Below are 21,949 nucleotides of genomic sequence, written 5' to 3'. Positions count from 1 at the left end.
GCAGTCATCATCACGCCACTCTTAACACAAATCTTTGCCAAGATGTGTGTTAATTACATGCAGCTGCACAGCATATACGAGTCCTTCAGCCAGAACAGTGTCCAGAAAAGACTTCACAATAACGAAGCAATACACATCATATAGTACTCGAATTTAATTTAAATGTACGTTTAGTGATAATTTTACTCAAGTAAATTTTACTAGGTTTAAGGTGAAAGTCATCAGTGAAGCTTTTAAAACATGTAGTTTAAATGCATTTGGACTCTTGCAGTCCAGTAAGCTGCTGACAAAGATGGCATATTTGCGCCTAAAGTCATTGTTGGAATTTTTTTTAATTTTGCAATGAAAAGTGGGAAAAGTGAAGAGTAGAAATGCTATTCAATTGTATTGAAATAAACTATCAAATCCAGTCATGTGACCGTTAATCTTGAAACCCTTGTCTGGTGTGGAGATCGTTTTATACATTCTCGTACTATAATTACGCCGTGACTTCAACTTACTCTTAAAATGACTGCCGTTTACACTGTGGCCTACTCTCCGGTGCAGTCTCCCTCTGGGATGGCTCTGACCCCGCCCTCCTCTCGTATCTCCCCTGCAGTGACAACTCCTGCACTCGGACTGTTTCATTTCTTTCTCGTGTTGGTTCCCAGGTGTAAATTCCCTTCTAGGAATCAGTCCTCGATGTGCCTACAGCCGTCTGATCGAAACCATCTTCTGTTGGATTAGCGAGGAAAAATGGCGGAACATCATGTGTCCTTTGGAGAAATCCTTGGATCTAACGTCTTTGCTTAAAAATAGGTTTGACGCGGGCACTGTAAACCAAGATACTCGTGATAAGCAGCTTCCCCGGCAGCTTGAAGAGAGGATGGGAACAGATCCGCCTCCTAAAGGGTCAGTTTGGGCCACATACAGCCCAATTTGATGTAGAGTGAGCTGGACCAGTAAATGCTTAATACTGTACTGGAGAAAGTACACTTGTTTTGCACTAAAAAGTTGAACAAAGAGGTCCAAAGAAAGACACTCCTTACCCCACTCCCTTGAAAAAATCATGTCACGGAGCACTTAAAGTAAATTAACCTTCTTATTTAATGCGTAAAGCATTTACTGAGATGTCTTTTGAAAAGTTAGGGTGATTTTAAAAAATATAACTTTGCAGATTCACATTCTCCGTTTGTTTTGTTATAATTTATATAATTTACAGATTGTAGTGGCTCTACAGAGGCACAAATCCTTCACACATAGTTTTTGTAAGCAAAAACAATATTATTTTACCTCTTTATGAGCAAAAAAATAGATATAGAAGGCATAATTTTGGAAATTCATCTATTAGGCCAAAATGGACAAATGGCGCCTGCTCCCAGTGTTTGACACCTTTGCAGTTGCTTCTTACACAGGAGTTACAATTAAAATGAACTTGTAGTTTGAGTCTCTCTGGGATGTTAAAACACCTTCAAAGATAAAACTGTGAAATAAAACAGAATAAAAAGATCGTGTTTGCATGTGCTCATTACCCTCAAGACCACAGTCAATGGCCCTCAGAAAGGAAAAGCTAGCGTTTGACCTTGAGTCTCTTTAAACTTGGTCTTTTGAGTATAATTAAGTAATCCTACAGGATGGGCTGGATGTTTTTACACTAAAGCCACATCAAATAAGGCCTAACAAACACCTTGTAAGTGAATGTCATAAGAAATATAAGGAATTCTAAACTTTTAATTCCACACCTGATGTCCAAAACAAATTAGAATTTTCCGTGGAAAAAACCGAAATAACAAATCTTACTAGAGAAAACAAAAACACAGATGAGAATATATAGTGAAAAAAAACTGACTGTAGGTCTTTGATCTACCTGCAATAAGTTCCAGTCCTCTTTTGGACCCTAAAAGAACAATCAAGAATGGTTTATTAGATCATTTTTAATGGATGAAAAATTATCAATTACCAACAATCAGTGGTTGTAATAATATTAGCAGTAGCAGTCTCACAGTATAGTCACACAGTGGAAGTAGGAACTTATGAAATATGCTTTTTTTTTTTTCAACTGATGGATGTCTTTTTAAATAGTGAGGAGTAAGTTCAACCCATTCTGCTACTTTGCCTATTGTAAAAACAGTATGAGGTGACAAGTTATTGCCTAATAAATATACAGAATGTATCTAATCACTTTCATTGAGCATTCACTTATTATGACAACATCTCACTATGTGCCTTCAGTGAAACATGACCAGATTTTTCTTTTTAATGGTCTCACTGTAGTAACTACTTAAAATGTATCTAATTTTGACATTTAGCCTACGGGCATTGATTAGAAAAGCCTTGTTTAAGGAAAGTGACAATAATACGTGGTTCACAACTTCAAAATACTTTACATTGTGAGCATTTGTGTTGCTTTCACATGATAAAAGTGTAGTAAATATCCCTTATATTTCCTGAATACTTTCCTAACTAAAGCATATACTGTCAAAAAATGTAGATCTGTAAGTCATTTTGCAAAAGCATACATATTCATATCAAAATAAGCAACTTATGATGCCCCCACTTCATTGCCTCAAACAATATTGAAATTCACAAGGACAAAAGCTGGTCCTTCTGTAGAAGCATGGAAAAATCCCTGGACTAAACAACAGCCAAATCATGAAAGTATTGCACAAACAAATCCACCACCACTCTCTTGTTTCTAACCTTGGCCTGCTGCCTTAATCAGCTGAGGTTCAATACATCTGCAGCTGTTGTAGGAGAAGACAGAAGGCATTATAGGCAGCAAGTGAGGAAACTGCACCAGAGGTGTGGTTTACTGATTGGCTGATCTTTTTGTGAAGGCTCTTAAAAGGATCTATAGCCTCTTATATGAGGCATAAATCGTGAATAGCTTTGCAATGCAATAGTACAGTCCCGATATATATATATATATTATAAATATAAGATGTGTAAATGTAGTTACTATTATGTTGACAGGCCTGCTTTGAAAAAAACTATTCTGATCAGTTTTGGATGGTTTGTGATTATGATGTGTACAGATCAGTTACTTTGCTGGTGAATTGACCGGGTTCAGTGGTAACCAAACTAACTAAATTTGCATGAAGTAATTTTGTGCAAAACAAATGTAGAGCAAGCTGATGCAAGTTTTTAAATGAGGCAAAACATCCTTGATGACAGAAACCACAAAGGACTGGTGTATTTTAATTTAATTTACCGAATAAATATATCCAGTGAAAATGATGCCCACTGCTCACCATTTATCCATATGTTTTGACATTTTTCACTTTGTACAATGTGTGTATATTAAACGGTAGTTACTATAGCCTCTGTGGACGTCTAGGACACGCGTGATAATGTCTGGCATGCAGAATAGGCTTCTTTAACACTTTCTCATCCCAGAGTGCCAAATACCGATGTTGGTTCTAAATGGCAGCTTACAGTGGTCATGGTCGTTACCTTTGGTAGTGCGTATGTTTTAGTAAAATTAACATATGGCTGTGTATTTTTAGTAATCTTGTTCGAAAAATGTAGTTACTCTAAACTGCGGTAAGAGAGAAAAAATAGAAAAAAATATGTTAGGGTGTGAAACGGCAGTTGTAAAAACAAAAACAAACAAAAAAACACAGAGAATGAATGAAACTTATAGTTCACTAAAAACATGTGTTGTCTGTCCTCCATCGATTAACTAACCAGATTTTCATGTACAGGAAATCCACCCACGCCAGGAAAATAATATCTCGTAAATTCTGTATCTCCTAAATATCCGTAAACTTATTATTATTATTAGTAGTAGTAGTAGTAGTATTGTGAAATATCGCGCAATTAATATCTTGTAATAGTGTTTAGGACAGTGTATTTAATATTTTGTGTTTTGATATGTTGCGACACAAAGCATTGAACATTTTGGCCTCGCACTTCATTCAGCGAAACAGATGCCCAAAACTAAAGCAATAAATAAATAAACATAGGCTATATTAAAATAAAATAAAAATGATGCGGGTAGATACATTATTAAGGCAGTTTAGTGAGGGTCAAACAGTCGAAACACTAAATGTAAATAAAACCAGAAAAAGTATAAGAGACGAAATTAATCAGCATGTTGCCTAATGCCCTAATCAGTAATGTATGAAATCCTACGGTTAGAAAGGTAGGCGGAGTGGCGTCATCCAGAACAAATATACGGGCTCTGCGTTGGACATCGTCCGTAAAGCAGGTCTTTATTTTTTAGTTACACACACTGACTACCAAGTCCAAAGAACGATCTATCCCCACCACACTCACTTCGAAATATTCGCCTTCTTCTTGTCACGTTTCGCTAACTGAGGGGAAAACAAACGTGCAGGAGGCCTCTCATCCTACCTGACGTGCACCCGAATCAACGTCGCCTGTTCAAAGTCGATTGTAGCGCAGCTTTTAATGCAAATAAGGACTTTAAATGAATGAAGTTGGAGAGGAAGCTGCAAATATCGTGGAAATCATAAAAGATCTGATAACAACATTTAAAAAAATTTCTCGTTTTTTAAATTGTATTTGTCGAGTTTTACTTTTTTGTTACATTGTTTCTGTATTTTTAGACACGTACGCAGAATCTGACATTATCAACAATTACCCAAGCGATGAAATCCCTGTTAAAAAAGCTGTTTCACACATTTTTTTCCTAATTCTCTTTAACATAAAAACATCTCTTTTCTTCCTTCATCTAAATAGAGGAAAGAAAGATTAGTCTAATTAAAAACTCAATTAAATGCGCGTTTTATTGTACTGTGTCTAAAATTGTCAAACACGAGTGATTATTGTTTGGTGACATCCAGCTGTCCCGCGTAAATTAGCGTGTGTGTACTCTATGCAAGTAGGGCACTGGAGAGTTGGAAAAGTCCCTGTTGCTCATTTTCATTCAGTGTTTAATTTATTACGGGTTAATGAAACGGAAATAACATCAGCATCAGGATTACTCATCAGCTGTAATATATACAGCATAGGCCTATCTTTGTGTGTGTGTGTGTGTGTGTGTGTGTGTGTGTGAGAGAGAGAGAAGAGAGGCAGAATTTTATTAGGCCCATAACTCTAAAGACTCCAGAGGAAGCTGGAAGCATAAAAGCTGAAGGCCAAATCTCTGCACACTGCAGCCAAATCTGAAACAGCTCGGCTGAGAGCTGAGAAATAAATATTGTTGAGATATCACAACTTCACATTTCCTGCGATGGGATAACAGTGAGACACCACGGGAACTTGTGATTAAGATGCTGAGCTGGAACCCAAATGGTTTCTTCTTTTTCCTTTCTTTCTTTCAAGCCACTTTCATTTACTAAAGGTTTATATTAAAAAGAAGAAAAAAACATAATTTAGACCTATAATGGAGGCTAAATGTATAGATGTGCAATTTGTTCAGTTGTTTAGTTTAACACCTAAGCATCTACATATTCTCAGTCCTACTGGTGGGTTTAAAGTCCACATCATACAGTAAAACTGCGACATCTAATGGCAAGAGTTGGAATTACAACTTAAAGTTAGCCTGCAGCTTTGTCGGCCTTCAAGGTACAGATGCTGACAACAAACTGGGGAACTACAAGAAAAAGGCTTGACTGGCACTGAGTTGAATGTTTACATCTGTAGTGTTGTTATGGAAGAAAGTAACGTCTTATTACACAGCTGAAATAACTGTTCAGTTTTATGCTTTTGGAAACATGGCATGATGCAAGAATTTCAAAAGAAAATACTCTCCAGTGCTTTAGTATTTTTTTTTTTTAGCTTAGATGGTTCTCCTAACTTGACAAAAAACGAGAGAAAAGGCTATTAGAGCTGTAGCTGTTACTTAAAAATGGAGACAAAGCACCAAATACAACTCCAGTTTTTTCTGACGTTCTTGGTTACACTACTAAATTGACCTCCAAGTTACAGCAGTAAAGATGCCCCAAGGGGCCCATGTATATGTCATCCTCTCACTCAGCCAGCTGAGCCACTGTTTTAGCCCATTCATCCTATTTCTCCAGCGAATAGTATCCGTAAAAGCCCAAACAATCCATCTTCTTTCAAAGAAGAAATCAAAGTCCAAAAGAAAAAAAAGAGCGAGCTTTGTAGAAATCTGAAACCTCTTTTTGAAGACTCCAAACATAATCTTTCAGGTACCATTAGACCAACATCTGAGTGTGTACGATACATTCCCCTGGTTCTGGTTCCCATTATAAAATTGTGTAGTCCATCTCCTTATATTATGATTATTACCTCTCAAAATAATTTACACATATGCATATATTTGTATTGTACTATATGTTGATGATACCCACATAAAGGCAGACTGCAGATATTTGTGCTGATCCTATAAGTCCTCTGGTTTTTACACTGAGTGACAGATATCAGTTAATTAACAGAGCAGACTTCTAAAGCGAGAATGGCTCCTTTGATGCACATTGATTTATTTATTTATTCACCCATTCATTCATTTGTTTTGCAGTAGCATCAAATTAATTGATAGATATGTATGTTTTTCTCTGACAAATCAAATTATATGTTAACCTTTAAATGCACAAGTGGGTCAGAAAAAAACCCGCAGCCTTACCATAGTTACATATGTCAGAAAGAAAGCTGTTGTACATCTGAGCACAATGCATCACAATAAAATGGTGGATGAAAATACCAGAAAGGTGAAAAAACACAATTAATCACATTCTACAACAAGACCAAAGGAGGTGTAGTCCTATGGACCAGATGGTTGGAAGCTACACCTGCATTGAAATGGTCTGGAAGGAAAACCAGTGTTAAGTGAAAAGCAATAGATGCTACTTTGAAAACACTAGCAGTTCAGAAAACTATCAAGAAAGTGTTCACATCCATGACTTCATGAAAGTACACCAGCATATCCTATACAAGCCATATACATGTTAAACTTATGTTTTTAATGTAATTTTCAATTATTGTGTACCAATCTGCCTTTCTTGTTTTCATAAGTCCTGTTTTTTTTTTGTTATTAATTTTTTTAAAAGACTGTTTAATAACGTTAGATAAAAAATAAATTTCACAAAATGAAACGAAAAAGACTACACCGCACAGGACTCTGGGAAATGGGTCAGCCCAGCCACGTCACATACGTTCCGTTACGTCTCAACACCGCGCCAAACTCCCTTTCTGGTTGGCAGTTGAAATGTCAGTTTAGGTAGCATTAGCAGACAAGATGCGCTTGTTTCTGCGTGAACTTTACTGAATGGTCAGTGAACAGAAACACCCAGACATCGCGTAAATGTAAGTTTCCTGTGTGTATTAATTTGAAAAGACCACGTAAAGATGAATATTATTATCACAGCGTGCCTGCTGTTGATGTCGGCACCAGTATGTTGTTATTATCGAAGCTAGCTTAGTACATCAGTTTACGTACTTTCTTGATCAGAGTTCTGTATATGCCCCCAAAAGTAGTGGTCATGCTAAAGCGTAGTTTTCTAAGGCCCTTCTTTCTTCTGACTATTTAGGTTACCGTGGCTGATTTGCAGCAGTGTAAAATGAGCAGCTAATACTAGCTATAACTACCTTACGTTAGCAGGAATACAGCAAGTTATATGTTTGCTGCTGCTGTCAATAGGAAATATCTTCTTTAAATAGCTAGGAAATACCAGTTATAAATCTCTGCAGCATCACTAGCAGTTATGTCTTGTGACCGCCCAGGGACTTGACTCCAAACTCTTAAAGCTAGGTCAGCTAGCAAGCTAGGTACTCAGCGGAAATACAGCACAGTAGGAGCTTTATGCATGTTGCTGCGCATTTTTGGAAACTACAAACTGTTTCCAGTTTCAGAAATATTTGTAGCGGTAACAGCAGCCGTGGCTAGACCCATCTCATGATAGGGTCTGACCATTTAAAAGTGAAGAGGATGGAACTTTAATACCCTGCTATGCATTACATTTAACCAGTGAGATACTGAAAATTGAAATAAGAAAGTAATAAATTACATTTATATAGCGCTTTTCTAGGCAGCCAAAGCGCTTTACAATTTCACTATTCATTCACTCACTGGTGGCAAGCTACAGTTGTAGCCACAGCTGCCCTGGGGCAGACTGACAGAAGCGAGGCTGCCATATCGCGCCATCGACCCCTCTGGCCAACACCAGTAGGCGGTAGGGCACAACGACCAGGACAGAGAGGAGCAGGGGGATCGAACCGGCAACCTTCCGGTTACAGATGAGCTTCCCAATCCCCTGATCCACGGTCGCCCGTACTGATTTGCTAATATTTAGCTACCTTGTTGCATGTATAAGGAGCCATAGGGAGAGATTATGAATGTAGATCCATTGCAACAAGAGTTGCCATTGTGTTTGATTTTGTAGGCAGCTTCCTAAATCCTGTTATGATGTAAGTGCATAAATGTCTAGGTCAGGCTCAAACGTGGAGTTTAACATCAAAAGTTGTGTAACTGTTGCAGCAAAGACCGTGTGCTTTGTTTACCTGTAACGTGTTGTTTGTGTGTTTCTTAGTGAACCAAAGAAATCAAAGCAAAGACTTGTGTAGTTTCAAAAACATGGGGGCCCTAATATCTCGATGGAAGGTAAGTGAGTGACAGAAAACATGTTTGAATACAAGAAAATGAAACAGAAAAATTCAAAATGAAAACCGGATTTTGAATAAAAACATGACGAGAAATGTTCTTGGTTATGATAAATCATAGAGTGACTGGCATTTAAAAAGTTGATTGTATTGGATTGAATCCAAGTGATTATTTTGAAGCTAAGTTCACTGAAATGAACCACATGTACTGAATTTCCAGTCAAATGCCTAATCCCAATCCATAAAAACCCCAAAAAACCACTTAAACTTAAAAAGCTTGTCAACTTTGTCCAAAATATGGTTTAAAAGATTTTTTTAGCTCACTAGTCATACTCCAACTATGCATGCACAGTTTTAAGTGACTTGTTGTCAGCCTTACATTCAAAATAACTTAAATGACTCATTTCTAAATATATATATATATATATATATATATATGTGTGTGTGTGTGTGTATATATATATATATATATATATATATATATATATATATATATATATATATATATATATAAATATATATATATATATATATATATAAATATTTGCCTATCTTGTTATTTTTACTTCACAAGCCTTGAATAATTAAGTAAAATGCTAATTCTGGATGCTGATTCTCAGTAAAATTTTGCCTTGTGTGACTCAACTGTGAGACAGTTTGATATCTATGAACAGATTGAGCTTAGCACCCAAGCTAGGTGAATTCATACACTATATTTAGACATACTAACCAAGTCAAAGGGAATGAAAGAGGAGCAGACAGGCAGCATGAGAGACTTAGCAACAGTGAAGGTATTGATTGTTGTTCTCACTCAGAAAATCAAACATCCCATTTGCTTTAAGTTTCCTTTGACTAAAATATTTAGTTAATCAGAAGGGTATACTATGAAGGAAGTTTAGCAAAGCCAGGATTTCTTTGCTGGCTTGACACAACCTAAAACCACAGTCAAAGGTAAGGGATATCACAATGGGACTTATCAACTTTTTAAGCGGGCTTTCTGGGTTCTGCTTTACATATAAACCATATTACCCCAGCAGAAAATCTACATTGCACTTAAAACATGTTGTTCTAGTCATAACCTGTAACCTATAACCTGACTCCAGTCAGGTTATGTGTTAAGCACAAGTTACTACAGTGATTTAGCGAAACAAGAGACACTTTTGTGAGACAGAAAACTCAAAGCTCAAAATAGCATGATAAAACCATTAATCTCGCTTTTTTTGCAGACCCCTCTGAAGATGAACTCTTGATAAATCAAAATTGAGTCTTTATTGGCAAATCAGTTGATTACGCTAATGGTGATTTTCTGACTTTTATCCTCAATCCAGGCAAAGCCAACAACAGTTGAGCAGCTGGAGAACCTGGACAAGGTACTGACTGTGTATATTTTTTTAACCTGATTTTATGGATTTGCACAATGTTTCAATTCCATTTAAGGTTTACTAAAAATATGATGTAGTATGCCATCTGGAAACACCAACCTACAACAAATACAACTACAAACCTGAGTACATTCCATAGTTGTAGGTTTTTCTTTTAGTGTATACATAACCTTTAACATGTTTCTCTTGTAGGAGATTAAAGAGCTGGAAGAGTTTAAAACTAAAAACCAGCGTCTGCAAAAGGTAATGTCAACAAAACATTAAAGATCTACAGTTGTATTCTTGAGCTGTCCTTTCTTTTTTTCGTTGATATATTTGTATGTATCTGTCTGCAGCTATGGGTTGGCCGTTTGCTACTTTACTCATCTGCCCTTTACCTGTTGACCTCCCTGATCGTCTACTGTCTTTACCTCCCCGAGCATTGGTTGCAGAGAATAGCCATGGCCCTGCCTTTCTTCATATACCCTGTGCTGTGAGTGCCAGTGTTGCTTTTCACAATAATTCACAGCTTTGTCTTTGTTTTTATTTGGTACAGATAACTTTCAATGTGTCAAAGTAAAAACGAAATTTCATATTAGGTCTTATTATTTTCCATAAGTTGTGAGCAGAGAAAAGGGTTTCTGAATGTGACGAAGATGATGAAGACAATTTTCTTCTTTCTGCATTTCTTTCTGGCTCTTCAACAGGGTGTGGTTCATCAGAAAGTTATTGATTTTTCTCTTCTCCAAACGCACTGAGAGAAACAGTAAGTGATCTATCAGTCTTCCTTTGCTTGTCTGTCCATTAAACTCAAAAGCACATATATTATTTTCAGGCTTCTGTTAAGCTAGAAGTTGTCTCTCATAAGATACAATTGGGTTGGATCAGGAAACTGCTGCTTCAAATCTGTCTACCTACTGCTCGCGCTGTGCCTCCTTCTATAATTAATTAGGTCATACTCATAGTTGAGCACAGGGAGGCTCAGGCAAAATGGCCTGCTGAGCAGTGGCCTATTGAAAAATGGCTTGAGGAGTAATGGTTGTTGACTACATGATTTGAAGCATTTCATTTTGATTGTCCTTGCTTACAAATATGTTTTCTTACAACCTCCTAACTTTGCGACTCGAGTCACACTCTTATTGTTGACAGTACATACTGCTTAGGCTACAAAGACAAAGTAGCATAATTTGATCCTGAGATATGTTAAGATACTAGCAGAATCACAAATTGAGCATATAAGAATTTAAACTGTGTTTTATTTCCAGAGCACGGGTTGATGGAAAAAGGAGCTTACTGGAAATGATGCCAGTTGACTAAAGTTATTCATTCTTCATTTTAGGTGAAAAACTCGAAGATTTAAAGGCTGCCAAAAAAAAGATTGTAAGTATTCAGTCTTTCACTGTAAAGGCCATTACACACTGAATGCATTGCAAAAAAACAGTTTGAAATTACAAACTTTTCACATCTGAACTTGTCGTGTAACACATATGAATGCATTGCGTTTTTGCTGGAAATTCGTCCTCAAAATATGCACTGTGAAAAAAATACAGTCAGTATTAAGCGACGATGAGCTGGTCCTGATGCTTCTAAAGAAGAAAAGGAAGAAACAGATTTTGGGTTCAACTCTCAATTCTCATGAGAAGGCAGCAGCAGAGGGAATTTCATTTTTTTTAATCCAGGAGTTGAAGCTGTATCACAGTCGCTTTCGCACATATGTCGGTTGGCCTGTTTTTGTTGATGGCAGAGTTAGGACTGAAGAGGCAGAGAGATAATTTGAGAGAGCCGATGGACCTGAAGCAGCTTTTAGCCGTGTGTCTTAGATAAAATAGTTATTTTATAATTTGTATATTCATTACAGGTGTGTATTTTGAGCTACAGCCTGCTTATTGCCAAATACAGTGGTCTGATTGGTCAGATCTGTTTATTTGAATCTGAAAACTTGGGTGTTACACGTCCAGTTTTATTATTTTATTTAACTGTGATTGAAAAATTGTAAGTTTTCCCCCAGTTTTGTCTGTTTGTTTTTTTTAGTTATTTTTTTATTTCTCTTCAGGATTGCAGTGGTATGCCAGATTAAAATTTCCACTCAATCTCCAAACCCTCTGTGGTATAAGTTTAGAAAACAGCTGGGTCTGTTCTTTTATTTTGTATGTTATTTAGTTTCACGCCTTGAGAAGCAGAAAGCATCTTCAAGAAGAAAATCATTCTGACCTTTTTTTTTTTTTTTTACCCCTAAGGCTTAATATGTGTATCTGCTAAAATCTCAGATGAATTTGAATCTCAGTGACCTCAGCCTCAAGCTCAAGTTTTCTGAAAATCTTGTGAATGCAATAACTCGAGAACAAAGCAACATAGTGTTTTGAAATTGATACCATAAGTGTATTTACTAGGAGGCTGAGGGGTATCACTGGCCCCATCAGTATTTTTTTTTATTCCTCGAGCTACTTCAACATTTCTTATCCTGTTGAGCCTGGATGTTATAGCTTAGATTTCCCTTTGTTTGTCTTTCCAGCTTGAGGAGGTGATGGAGACAGAAACGTACAAAAATGCCAAGCTCATCCTGGAACGTTTTGATCCTGAGGCTAAGAAGAAAGCTGTGAGAGCTTTTCACTTGATGTTTATTTTATCTGTTTATTTTTGTGTTGTATTTTTATTTTGTTTCACATTGCTCTGCTTTGTTTTGCTGCAGGAACTTGAGTCAACTCCAGTGCGTTCTCCGATGACTCCCAGGCCAGGACAAGGTACCCCATAATTCTGTACAGAGTGTTACTTAATTTTACTTGGAAAGTTTCTGATCAGAAGAGTGGAGCTCTTCAAAAGAGAGAGAGAGATTTCTGTGATGGCATAAACAAATCCTATTCATGCCTTTGGAAAGGACCAAATGCTTCAATGAATTTCTTCCCCCTGGGCAGAGATTCGGCAGAGAGGGGTGGCAATGAGACCGATGCCAATGGGCACCCCGCATGCAATGGTCATGACTCCTCCACCGGGAGCACGTCCCTTGCTGGGGCCAGCAGGCACACCTGTGGGTAAGCAGACAAAATGAGACACTTTAAGTATAATAAATGATCCTAATATTTCTGAAATCTCATGCCGTGCCCATTTGTGATGCATGTAAAAAGAATATTCAGCATCAAAATCTATATGAAGTTCAAACGCACAGAACTAAGTCAAAGGCAGCTGTAGTAAACAGCAATGCCAGCTGCCTTTGACTTAGTTCTCTTAGATGCCAGTTTTGTGTCCATCTCTTGTGTCGCTCTTCCAACAGAACGTGTTCCTCTCTCAGCTCCAGGAGGTCCACCAGACAGATCTGCTCTGTCTGCTTCGGTCCTACAGGGCGCAGTACCGAGGACTCCCTCCTCCCCAATGCTAGGTAATGTCTCTAAGAGCATCTTAGCTTGAAATCATGCATCTATGCATGGCAAAAAAGAACTTCTGCAGTGCCTGATTTCTCATAACTTTTCAAAGTAGTAATTTGGACATCACCACTCTTAGTGTTTATACCGTTTATACTGTTTTGAGGCTGGCAAAAAGCCCACAATCTGTTTTTTTTTTTTTTTAACCCAATCTGTTTTTTTAAACTTACAAAACAGTGTATTTGTAATGTGAGTCTGTATTAATTTCCATGTGTGGACTTATTTACAGGTATGCACCCTCCAGGTCCTCCGTTAGCTAGACCCATCTTGCCCAAAGACAGGGGAGCTCTGGACAGAGTCATTGAGTATCTGGTAGGGGATGGACCACAGAACAGGTGAGGATCCTTTTTTGAATTTACAGCCCTTTGTAGAATTGTCTTATTTCAAACTGATGGATTAGGCTCTACAGGAAGTGTTGGGCAGTCAATGTCAGCCCAACACTGCCATGTATTGAACTGTACTATAATATAGAATCAAAATAAATGCATTCACTCATGGTAAAGGCAACATTACTTTATTCCTTAAGCTCTGCAGCTTGTACCTGAATGATCTGCATGGAAATGAACACCATAGCAAAAAATTACACAAGGGTGAAAAGCTAGGCTGCTCATTTTATCTATTGTTTGTATGGTAAATGTGTTTTTAAAAAATGTAGTTACAACAGAAACTGTAAAACATAAATAAAATCAGGTGATGCATGCCAGGTTAGCTGCTTCTCCAGATAGATTGCTGTGGGAAGTTATCCCGCCTGAAATAGTTTATAATGAACTCACACCTGTTTGCTCTTCGACTGCACTTATAGTATTCACTATGTTTGTCTGTTGGAGTTATACCATTTGGAGAAAAAACATCATGGGAAATCATGAACTGAAAAAGATGAGGCAGGTTTTTGAGGTGTATGTTTTTTTTTTTTATTGAATAGCTCCTGGAATGCAGCGATCATTATTCTCTTTGCCTCTATATTTTTCTCTGTCCTGTCTTGTTTCTTATAGATACGCGCTGATCTGCCAGCAGTGTTTTTCTCATAATGGCATGGCTCTGAAAGAAGAGTTTGAATATCTAGGTAAGCTCAGAAATGCACTACTGCATTTTTGAAGATGTTTTTCAGGTAAGACAGAAGTGATTGGAAGGTTAGAGATATAAAAAATAAAACTGTCTTGACTTCTCAACAGCTCACTGAAAGCTCAGATTCCTGGATAAAGTGTTTCCATGATAAATAGGTTTTCATGGTTCTGAAACCATCTTTATATGTTCAACACGTAAATGGTACAGTCCACAAATTGATGAAAACCTGGACATTCACGGATATGTGTACAGAACTTAAGCAATCTAATTGCCAATTCTTTTTTGTGTGTGTTTTGCTTTCTCTCTGTCCTCCTCCCTGCAGCATTTCGTTGCGCGTATTGCTACTTTATGAATCCAGCCAGGAAGACTCGTCCTCAGGCCCCCCGACTTCCAGAGTTCAGCTTTGAAAAGAGGCTGCGGGCTGAATCACGTTCACCTGGGCCATCACCACGTTCTGGGACAGATACAGAGGAGAGCGCGCCACCTTCTGGAGGTACCGGAACACTGATCACACAAATGACACAGTTGTGTCACTCTCACCTAACATGCTAAACTCTAACCAAGCAAGAACTAAATGTTAGGACCAGTGCCAAGACTGTTCTAGTTCACTTATCAGAACAGAAATCATTGTTTTGTTTTTTTTATGAATACCTAAGTTTTAAAAAAAAAAGAAAAGAAAATTTAGTCTGAATGTAACCAAAGATAATAAGTTGGTTTGTATTTAAATCTAAGAGAATGGGCACACAGTTATGAGGTTCCATTTATGCCAAAAGTGTTTAGCTGTGAATGTTGTTGAACTGTAGTTGGTGACAACATGATTTTGACAACCACACATTTGTGTTGTAGTTTGGATTTGTTGCATTTTCTTTGAAAATTGACACTGAATTGTAATTTGTGATCCTGACCTCAAATTTCAATTAGTTTTTTTTTCTAGAGCATTGAACAAAGTCAGTGGCAGATTTTTAACCATTTAAAATTTTAATACAAGGCCACAGTCCAACTGAACAAGACTTAATCGAACTTTTTAGCAAAAGTATAGATAGGAGATGTTCCACCTTTGCTGGTGGGGCAATGAATGACATGACAGAGAGAACACACACTGTCAATAATTTTGGGACAAATGGCACCCCGTATGCAGTCTTACACTTAGACTCTCCTGTACATCTTGGCTATTTCTTCCATGTCCTAACACCTGTTTTAAATGCTTCGCTGCAATGTGCCGGTTGACCTTCTTCATTTATTTATCTTTGATTTTTTTCAACGTTAATCCTTTTTTAAGCTTTTTAGTGAGCAACAAGTCAAATGAGGCAGCACACGGGCAAACTTTGAATGTCACCACTTTTTATTTAAGGGGAATACACTGTGATTGTAAAATCAAGAAATATAATTCCAATGAGCAAGATGGAATGAGTTTCCTGTAACCGCTTTCTTGCTCAGTTCTCATGAAACTGCACAGTCGAACTAATTGCACAGAATTTCTAGGCTACGTGTTTTGCAGTTTTTGTTCATGAGGTAATTGGGCAAGAAACTTCTCTGCACCAAGTAGAAGCAGAAGCAGTTCAGCATGTATTTCAGTCAACAGTTGATCAAAAGCTGCATTCGTGCAAGTTTCACAGTACATTTTCTTGTGACCGGTGGGTTTAATAGTATGATTTTGCTTCTAGCAAAAGCTCCAGCTCCGTGGAATTTGGTCCACAGTTTCCAGATCCAACAGAGACCAGAGACTCGACCTCTGCGGAGTCCAGGTTTCCCTGCCCCTTCTCTCCCTGCGCTGTGCGAGCTGGCATAATTTGAACTGATTTGATTATCGCCAGATGGGTCCATCTTTCTTTGCTGTAGAATTCATAACACTGTAGAATGCAGCCAATCCCAAACTGCTACCAGTAATCAGACTAAAGCAATGATGGGTGTTAGCTGGTGATGGATGTCACCAGACCTGGGTCCGATAGGAGTCATAAATGGATTTTATCCTGCCTTAAAGAAATTTTAAAGCCAGACTGCAAAACAAAATAAATAGATAAATAAAAAACATAATGTGACATTTTTATGCTTCTGCTGATCCACTGATCCTGTATTTCTTGAGCTGAAATTATCCTTATAGATTATACATTTAAACAACGTGACTTTGATCTGACTTATTTGACCCAGGTTTGGTATTCACTGAGTGTGCACCTTCTTCTTAACTAAGTAATTTTTGCTTTGGAGTCCATGTAGAAACGTGAAAATGATCGAAAAAAAACATGCCATTGTTCCTGATTTAATTCCCACTCAGCTCAGATAATATTAATATACATTTTTGGGGCAATTTTAAATTGATGAAATATCCAAGGACTGGTAGGTGCTTTCAGTCACCCCATTGGAAAATTTGACCTAAATTTATTTACTCTGCACTTATGCCAGGAGATGTGCTGTGTCATGTAATCATTGCCAATCTCCACCTGAACTATAAATCCTCCACAAACAGGAATCAAATCTTCCTTTTGCCACAGTCTAGTTCTACAATACATTTCTGTGTAATTGACTGAATTTACACCATCAGATTTCTTTCTTCTTCTTCTGCTTTTTTTCTAGAACTCAAGTGGGTTTGCCCATCACTAAATGAATCATTATACATCACAACGTTTTTCATTTTCGTTCCTAAAATGTAATAACATGTACTTGAGGTCTAGATTCGTATGCCATAGCCTCTGATGTTGATCTTCCTGGCCCTTTAATTGATGGAAGAGGAGAGGTTTCTGGGTGTGTTAGTAAAGCTCCTTACATTGCTTGCTCCTTCCAAAATCTGTTTGTAGAACTCTTGTAAACTCTTGTAAGCTTACAGAATGTTAACCTTAACAACAGGAATGCTGCTAATTTCCTTTACCATTTGATCCAAGAAACCAATCATTTGTTGTACTGCAAACTCTTCACGTTACCCCAAAGCTTGCTCTTTCTCACGCCTCCTTTCTGTTACCTTTTTGCTTCGTGGTTATATACATTTCTTCCTTGCATGTTTTCTCCTCAGATGAGAAGGAGATGGGAGATTGTGAAGGAATCACTAAAGAAGTAGAGAGCGAGCGCCCATTAGAGGAGCAGGATCAGCTGCAGCAGAAGGAAGAAGAGAAAGAAGAGGAAGAAGAAGAAGAAATTGTTGAGGAAGAGGTGGCTGAGGATGAACCAGAGCAGAGTCGCAGCAGCCCCTGTGACACAGGAGCTCAGCCATCGTAGTTTCTAAGAAGCCAGAAAAGGTCCACAAGGATGTGATTGTTCTGTCCAGGCAGAAGGTGATGGTAATGGCCAGGAAGTTATTGATATTTAAAAGCAGCATTGATGGACAAGGATTAGCATCATCATTATTTATATTTATTAGTGAAATTGTCCAACAGTATTGCCAAAAATGATGCCAACATATCTTGGTCATGAGTTTGATCCGATGACTGGGAAGGAGTCAGATTGAGGGTTGTAGTTTGAATTTTAAGGCTATTTCTCTGTTGTGTAGTTGGTTGATTGGTGATATTGCTCTGTAGGTGCACTGACTAACTTAAAGTAACGATTTACACTCTAAGGTCCTTATAGGGTTAATGTAATTGGATGCTGTATGGTTTTGATAAGAAAAAGCGTTTTAGATAGAACTGCTGGTTCACACATTGTTTTTCCTCAGATGAAATGACGTTAAAAAGAGGATTGCTGCTGATTAAAATGACTTCCTGAAGTGGGTGAGAATGTCAGATAGTTGTAGCAAAAGGTCAACACAAACACTCCTTATCCAGTGTGGGAAACACTGGATTTTCCTACACTATCCAAACACTGACATGCATAACACATGAAGTCCATCTCAGGATAAACCTGTTGTGAATCAGGACAGCTTTTGTTGTGTTTACAGTATGTGCATACAAGTATGTTGTATGTTGTTAGGTTTCAGGCTGCTGCTGTGGCTTTTTCATCTTCCATTTTCCATAGAAACATTTATCTCTTTGGATACCGTCTGTTATAGTGATGTTTAGCCAACGCTGATGCATGTATGCTTTTATTCCCATACATTTTAATGCTTTTTGTTTCTCTTTTGTTTTCATTATATTACTGCATCTTTGTCCCGAACTGCCAATGATGAGATATGGGCAGTTAGTTGCATTTAAATCTATTGGAAGCAAAAGTACTGAAATTGAATGCTGAATGAGGGGAGTAAACCAGAGTGTGGCTAATATTGCATCAAGGAAAGGAAGGATGCTTATTACAGAAACAATTAGCTGTAGTCTGTTCACTGAAAGAGGGGAAAAAAAGACTCATTCTCACTTCTTCTTTTTTTTTTTTTTTAGAGGCTGAGAGAATGAATTTAAATAATGTTTAACTTCAACTGTTACGCTAAAGAATCTGTGCTCTACCAATTGGTATGGTATTCACCACTTTTCTGATGCTGATGAAAACGGCTAACATGACTCTCATTACTCTTATTTCCTTTATAATCTGCATTTGTGTGTGTGTGTGTGTGTGTGTGTGTGTGTGTGTGTTCTCTCATTTTGTGGCTGGATTGAAACGAACTGGCCATCAAATCTGGAAAATTTGATTTATCAGAGGAAACATGTTGACTCTATTTTTCCTTGCCATCTTTGAGCAGAATACATTTAACTAAGCTCTTACTTTTAATCAATGTCTGCAAGATATTGCCTGTCAAAAATTGTTATTAGCTTAGTTATAACATTAGTATTTATTAGCTGGTAACAATGAAAAAATTGCTGAATAAACTTCTGTATACTTTGCAAGCAGAAGAAACAAACGACTTTGAGCTTAAACTGCCAGTTTATCTGTATGTTTTCATTGCCAATGGTTTTACTCAGTTAGGATTATAATTTGCCAAATCCATTGCTTTTTTTCGTCTGTACTTCACGTTGTCATTTGCACTGAGTTATATTTTTATTTTATTTATTTGGCTATACAGTGTTTTAATTAGTAAATCAGACATTTTTTAAAATGTACTAATTTAACCTTTTATTGCCATTGTGTTCACAGCTATTTAAGTGTATTCCTTGATTCTGTTTCGGTAAACATTAGGTCATAAAATATTGAAAGAGTTTACGTCTCTGTGTTTACGTTCATTCTAAATGTTCACAGTAGGTACCTGGTGCCATTATTCTAAGTCCTAGCTGTAGCTTAAGGGATGGGAATTAATTCTTCATTTGGCTTGTTGTGTTATTAGGTGGAACCAGGAGAAATGGTGAGTGTCTATGCAAATGTAAATGTCCTGTATCACCTGTGTTGCACAGGTTGGGTCCCAGAGACACACCCTGATGACGTGGGGAAAATAGTTTTGCCAAAAGTTGGCTGGTAGGATTGGGACAGCCCAAAGAATCCAGAGGCAAGAATGTTTTTGGATAAACCTTGGTCAAATGTTAAGGAGAGAACACTTTGTGAATTTCAAGTCTCCTGTCATGACACGTTGAGTATCACTTGAACTTTTAATTTTTTCCTAATCCCGTTATTTCCCTTCATCTGATTGTTTTACAAAGTTGGGGAAAAAACTGGTACCTGCAGCATCTTACTGACTTAATGCTTCCAATATCAACAAACCGTTTTTGGTATTTTTACATGCTGGTGAAATATGTGTATAACTTCATAATATGAGGCTGTCTGTTAAATATTTAAAGAATGTCCCAGATCCTCAACATGGTGTCTCGCATCCTGATGTGTAATGCTTGTTTCTTTTCCGTTTGTAGTTTTGTTTTTGCCTTCCTAAATTTATCAAATGGATTTCTGCCCATGCTTTTTGTCATTAAATTTGCACTTGGAACGCCCAATAAAGAGTTTTTCAACAACAAAGGACAGCAGTGGTTGTGTTTTGTTAATTGTTTTGATTCCTAAATATTACGATCCTTCTCTTAGATTACCGTAAATCACTTTTCAGTTCACTGTCAGACACCACTTGTGATTTTTAGTGGACTTATTAATTATTCAGTCACAGGTTGTGTACTCTAAATGGGTTTTGTGAACAACCAAATTTACTTTGACCATCTTTCACTCACTGCCAGGTACACCTGTTCAAGTGCGTGTTAATGCGTGTAATTAACACGTGTAATCAGCCAGTCACATGGCAGCAACTGAACATTATTTTTCCATTTAATCAGGTGCACACTGCAATGATGACCTGAAGAAGTTCAAACCAACCACCAGACTGGGGAAGGCAGGTGATTTAAGTGACTTTGAAGGTGGTGTAATTGTTGGTGCTGTTGTAAATGCTGATCTATTGGGATTACCCTCCACAATCATTTTTGGGGATTATAGAGAATAGTCTGAAAATGAGAAAATATCTAGTCAAATAATGAGTCGTTACAACTAACGAATGTAAAAGAGCATCTTTGAATGCAAAACACATGGAACCTTGAACCAGATGGGCTACAGCAGCAAACCCACCAGGTGCCACTCCTGCCAGCTCAGAACAGGAAACTGAGGCTACTGGAAAAATACTGGGTGGTCAAATAAGTCTCACTTTCTCCTGCAAATTAAGACAGTATGGTCAGAATTTGACAAAAACAACATCCTGCCTTAAATCAGCAGTTCAGGTAATATCTGATGGTGGTGTAATGACACACTGACTATTGTTGACCCTGGCTGTCCTTTTATGACCACCATATACCTTTCTTCCAAGTAAAAAAACAAAACAACAAAAACAAATTAAACTGGATTCTTGAACATGACAAGATATGAAAACATCCAGTGATTTGTCAGTGTAGTCTGAACTTCATAACACTAAAACAAAATGTTATTTTTCACTTTATTCCACATCTAGAAAAATACAAATTAAAACAAAAAAACAAAAACAAATGATTAACACAGACAGCAGGACTGAACCATATCATTATACTAAAATAAATGGTCTGTCGCAGCTGCACACATACATCAAGCTGTCTTTAGCTTGTTAAAGCACATTGGCCAATACTGCAGCTGTGGTATTTCCATTGTTTTTCACTTAATGGAATCAAAGCTGACTAACCAATCTTAATTATTTGAACCACTTTTACTTGCTATAGGGTAACTAAAGATCTGCTTGGCTTTAAATTAACATATTTTGGAAAAAATTGCTTGATAAAACCTTGCTATTATCTTGTGAGTATAGTAGAAAAAAACCTTTAAGATATTGTCAAACTGAATGTCTGGCAAAACCAATCAATAAAAGTTCCAAGGGGAAAATAATCCAAGACAACATCTGACAATAACATTTAAGAGAACCAATCACACAAACCTTAAATCAAGCTGCCAAATATGACAACATAACAACTACTGTTCGTGATTTTACATAAATGTAAAATAACAGTGTGCGCAATTGTGAGGGCAGCAATCACCAACTGTAGAAATACAAGAGAAACAATAGAACAATGCTGGATTGCTAATAACAAGAACAGCTTTGTGTGACCCAGTATAACCCATCAAGATATTTGTGTATCATCATACCTCTGAGCCTGGAGTTTTTACTGCAGACCTCTTAATAAAAGTAAAAAAATATTTTTGCACATTCAAAGTCAACACGAGTAAAGGCCCTGAACAGAATTTTGAAATTAGCTCGACCTTTGACTGCCTATCTGTGGGTGAGGGACAGTGGGATGAATGCATTCTCCTCCATCATGAAGGCCT

General features: G+C 37.4%; 1 protein-coding gene across 2 annotated transcripts; it reads left to right on the top strand.

Moving 5' to 3' along the window:
* The first annotated feature begins 7,081 nt into the window (after positions 1-7,081).
* Positions 7,082-20,140, top strand: lnpk (lunapark, ER junction formation factor). Of its 2 annotated transcripts, none has more exons than XM_063491598.1 (15): positions 7,082-7,212; positions 8,436-8,506; positions 9,834-9,875; positions 10,080-10,130; positions 10,223-10,359; positions 10,574-10,632; positions 11,206-11,246; positions 12,379-12,462; positions 12,556-12,607; positions 12,779-12,895; positions 13,153-13,239; positions 13,512-13,617; positions 14,275-14,345; positions 14,670-14,840; positions 17,352-20,140. In XM_063491598.1, exons 2-15 carry the CDS (start codon positions 8,480-8,482, stop codon positions 17,552-17,554), a joined length of 1,248 nt encoding a protein of 415 aa, XP_063347668.1. In that variant the 5' UTR covers positions 7,082-7,212; positions 8,436-8,479; the 3' UTR covers positions 17,555-20,140. The 2 variants fall into 2 exon arrangements, with proteins under 2 accessions (XP_063347668.1, XP_063347667.1); XM_063491597.1 differs by having other exon boundaries at positions 13,135-13,239.
* The last annotated feature ends 1,809 nt before the right edge of the window (positions 20,141-21,949 follow it).

The sequence above is a fragment of the Pelmatolapia mariae genome, linkage group LG13 (genome assembly GCF_036321145.2).
Source record: "Pelmatolapia mariae isolate MD_Pm_ZW linkage group LG13, Pm_UMD_F_2, whole genome shotgun sequence".
Classification (NCBI taxonomy): domain Eukaryota; kingdom Metazoa; phylum Chordata; class Actinopteri; order Cichliformes; family Cichlidae; genus Pelmatolapia; species Pelmatolapia mariae.
The sequence above is the reverse complement of the archived record's forward strand: the minus strand, read 5'-3'. Positions and strand labels throughout refer to the sequence as shown.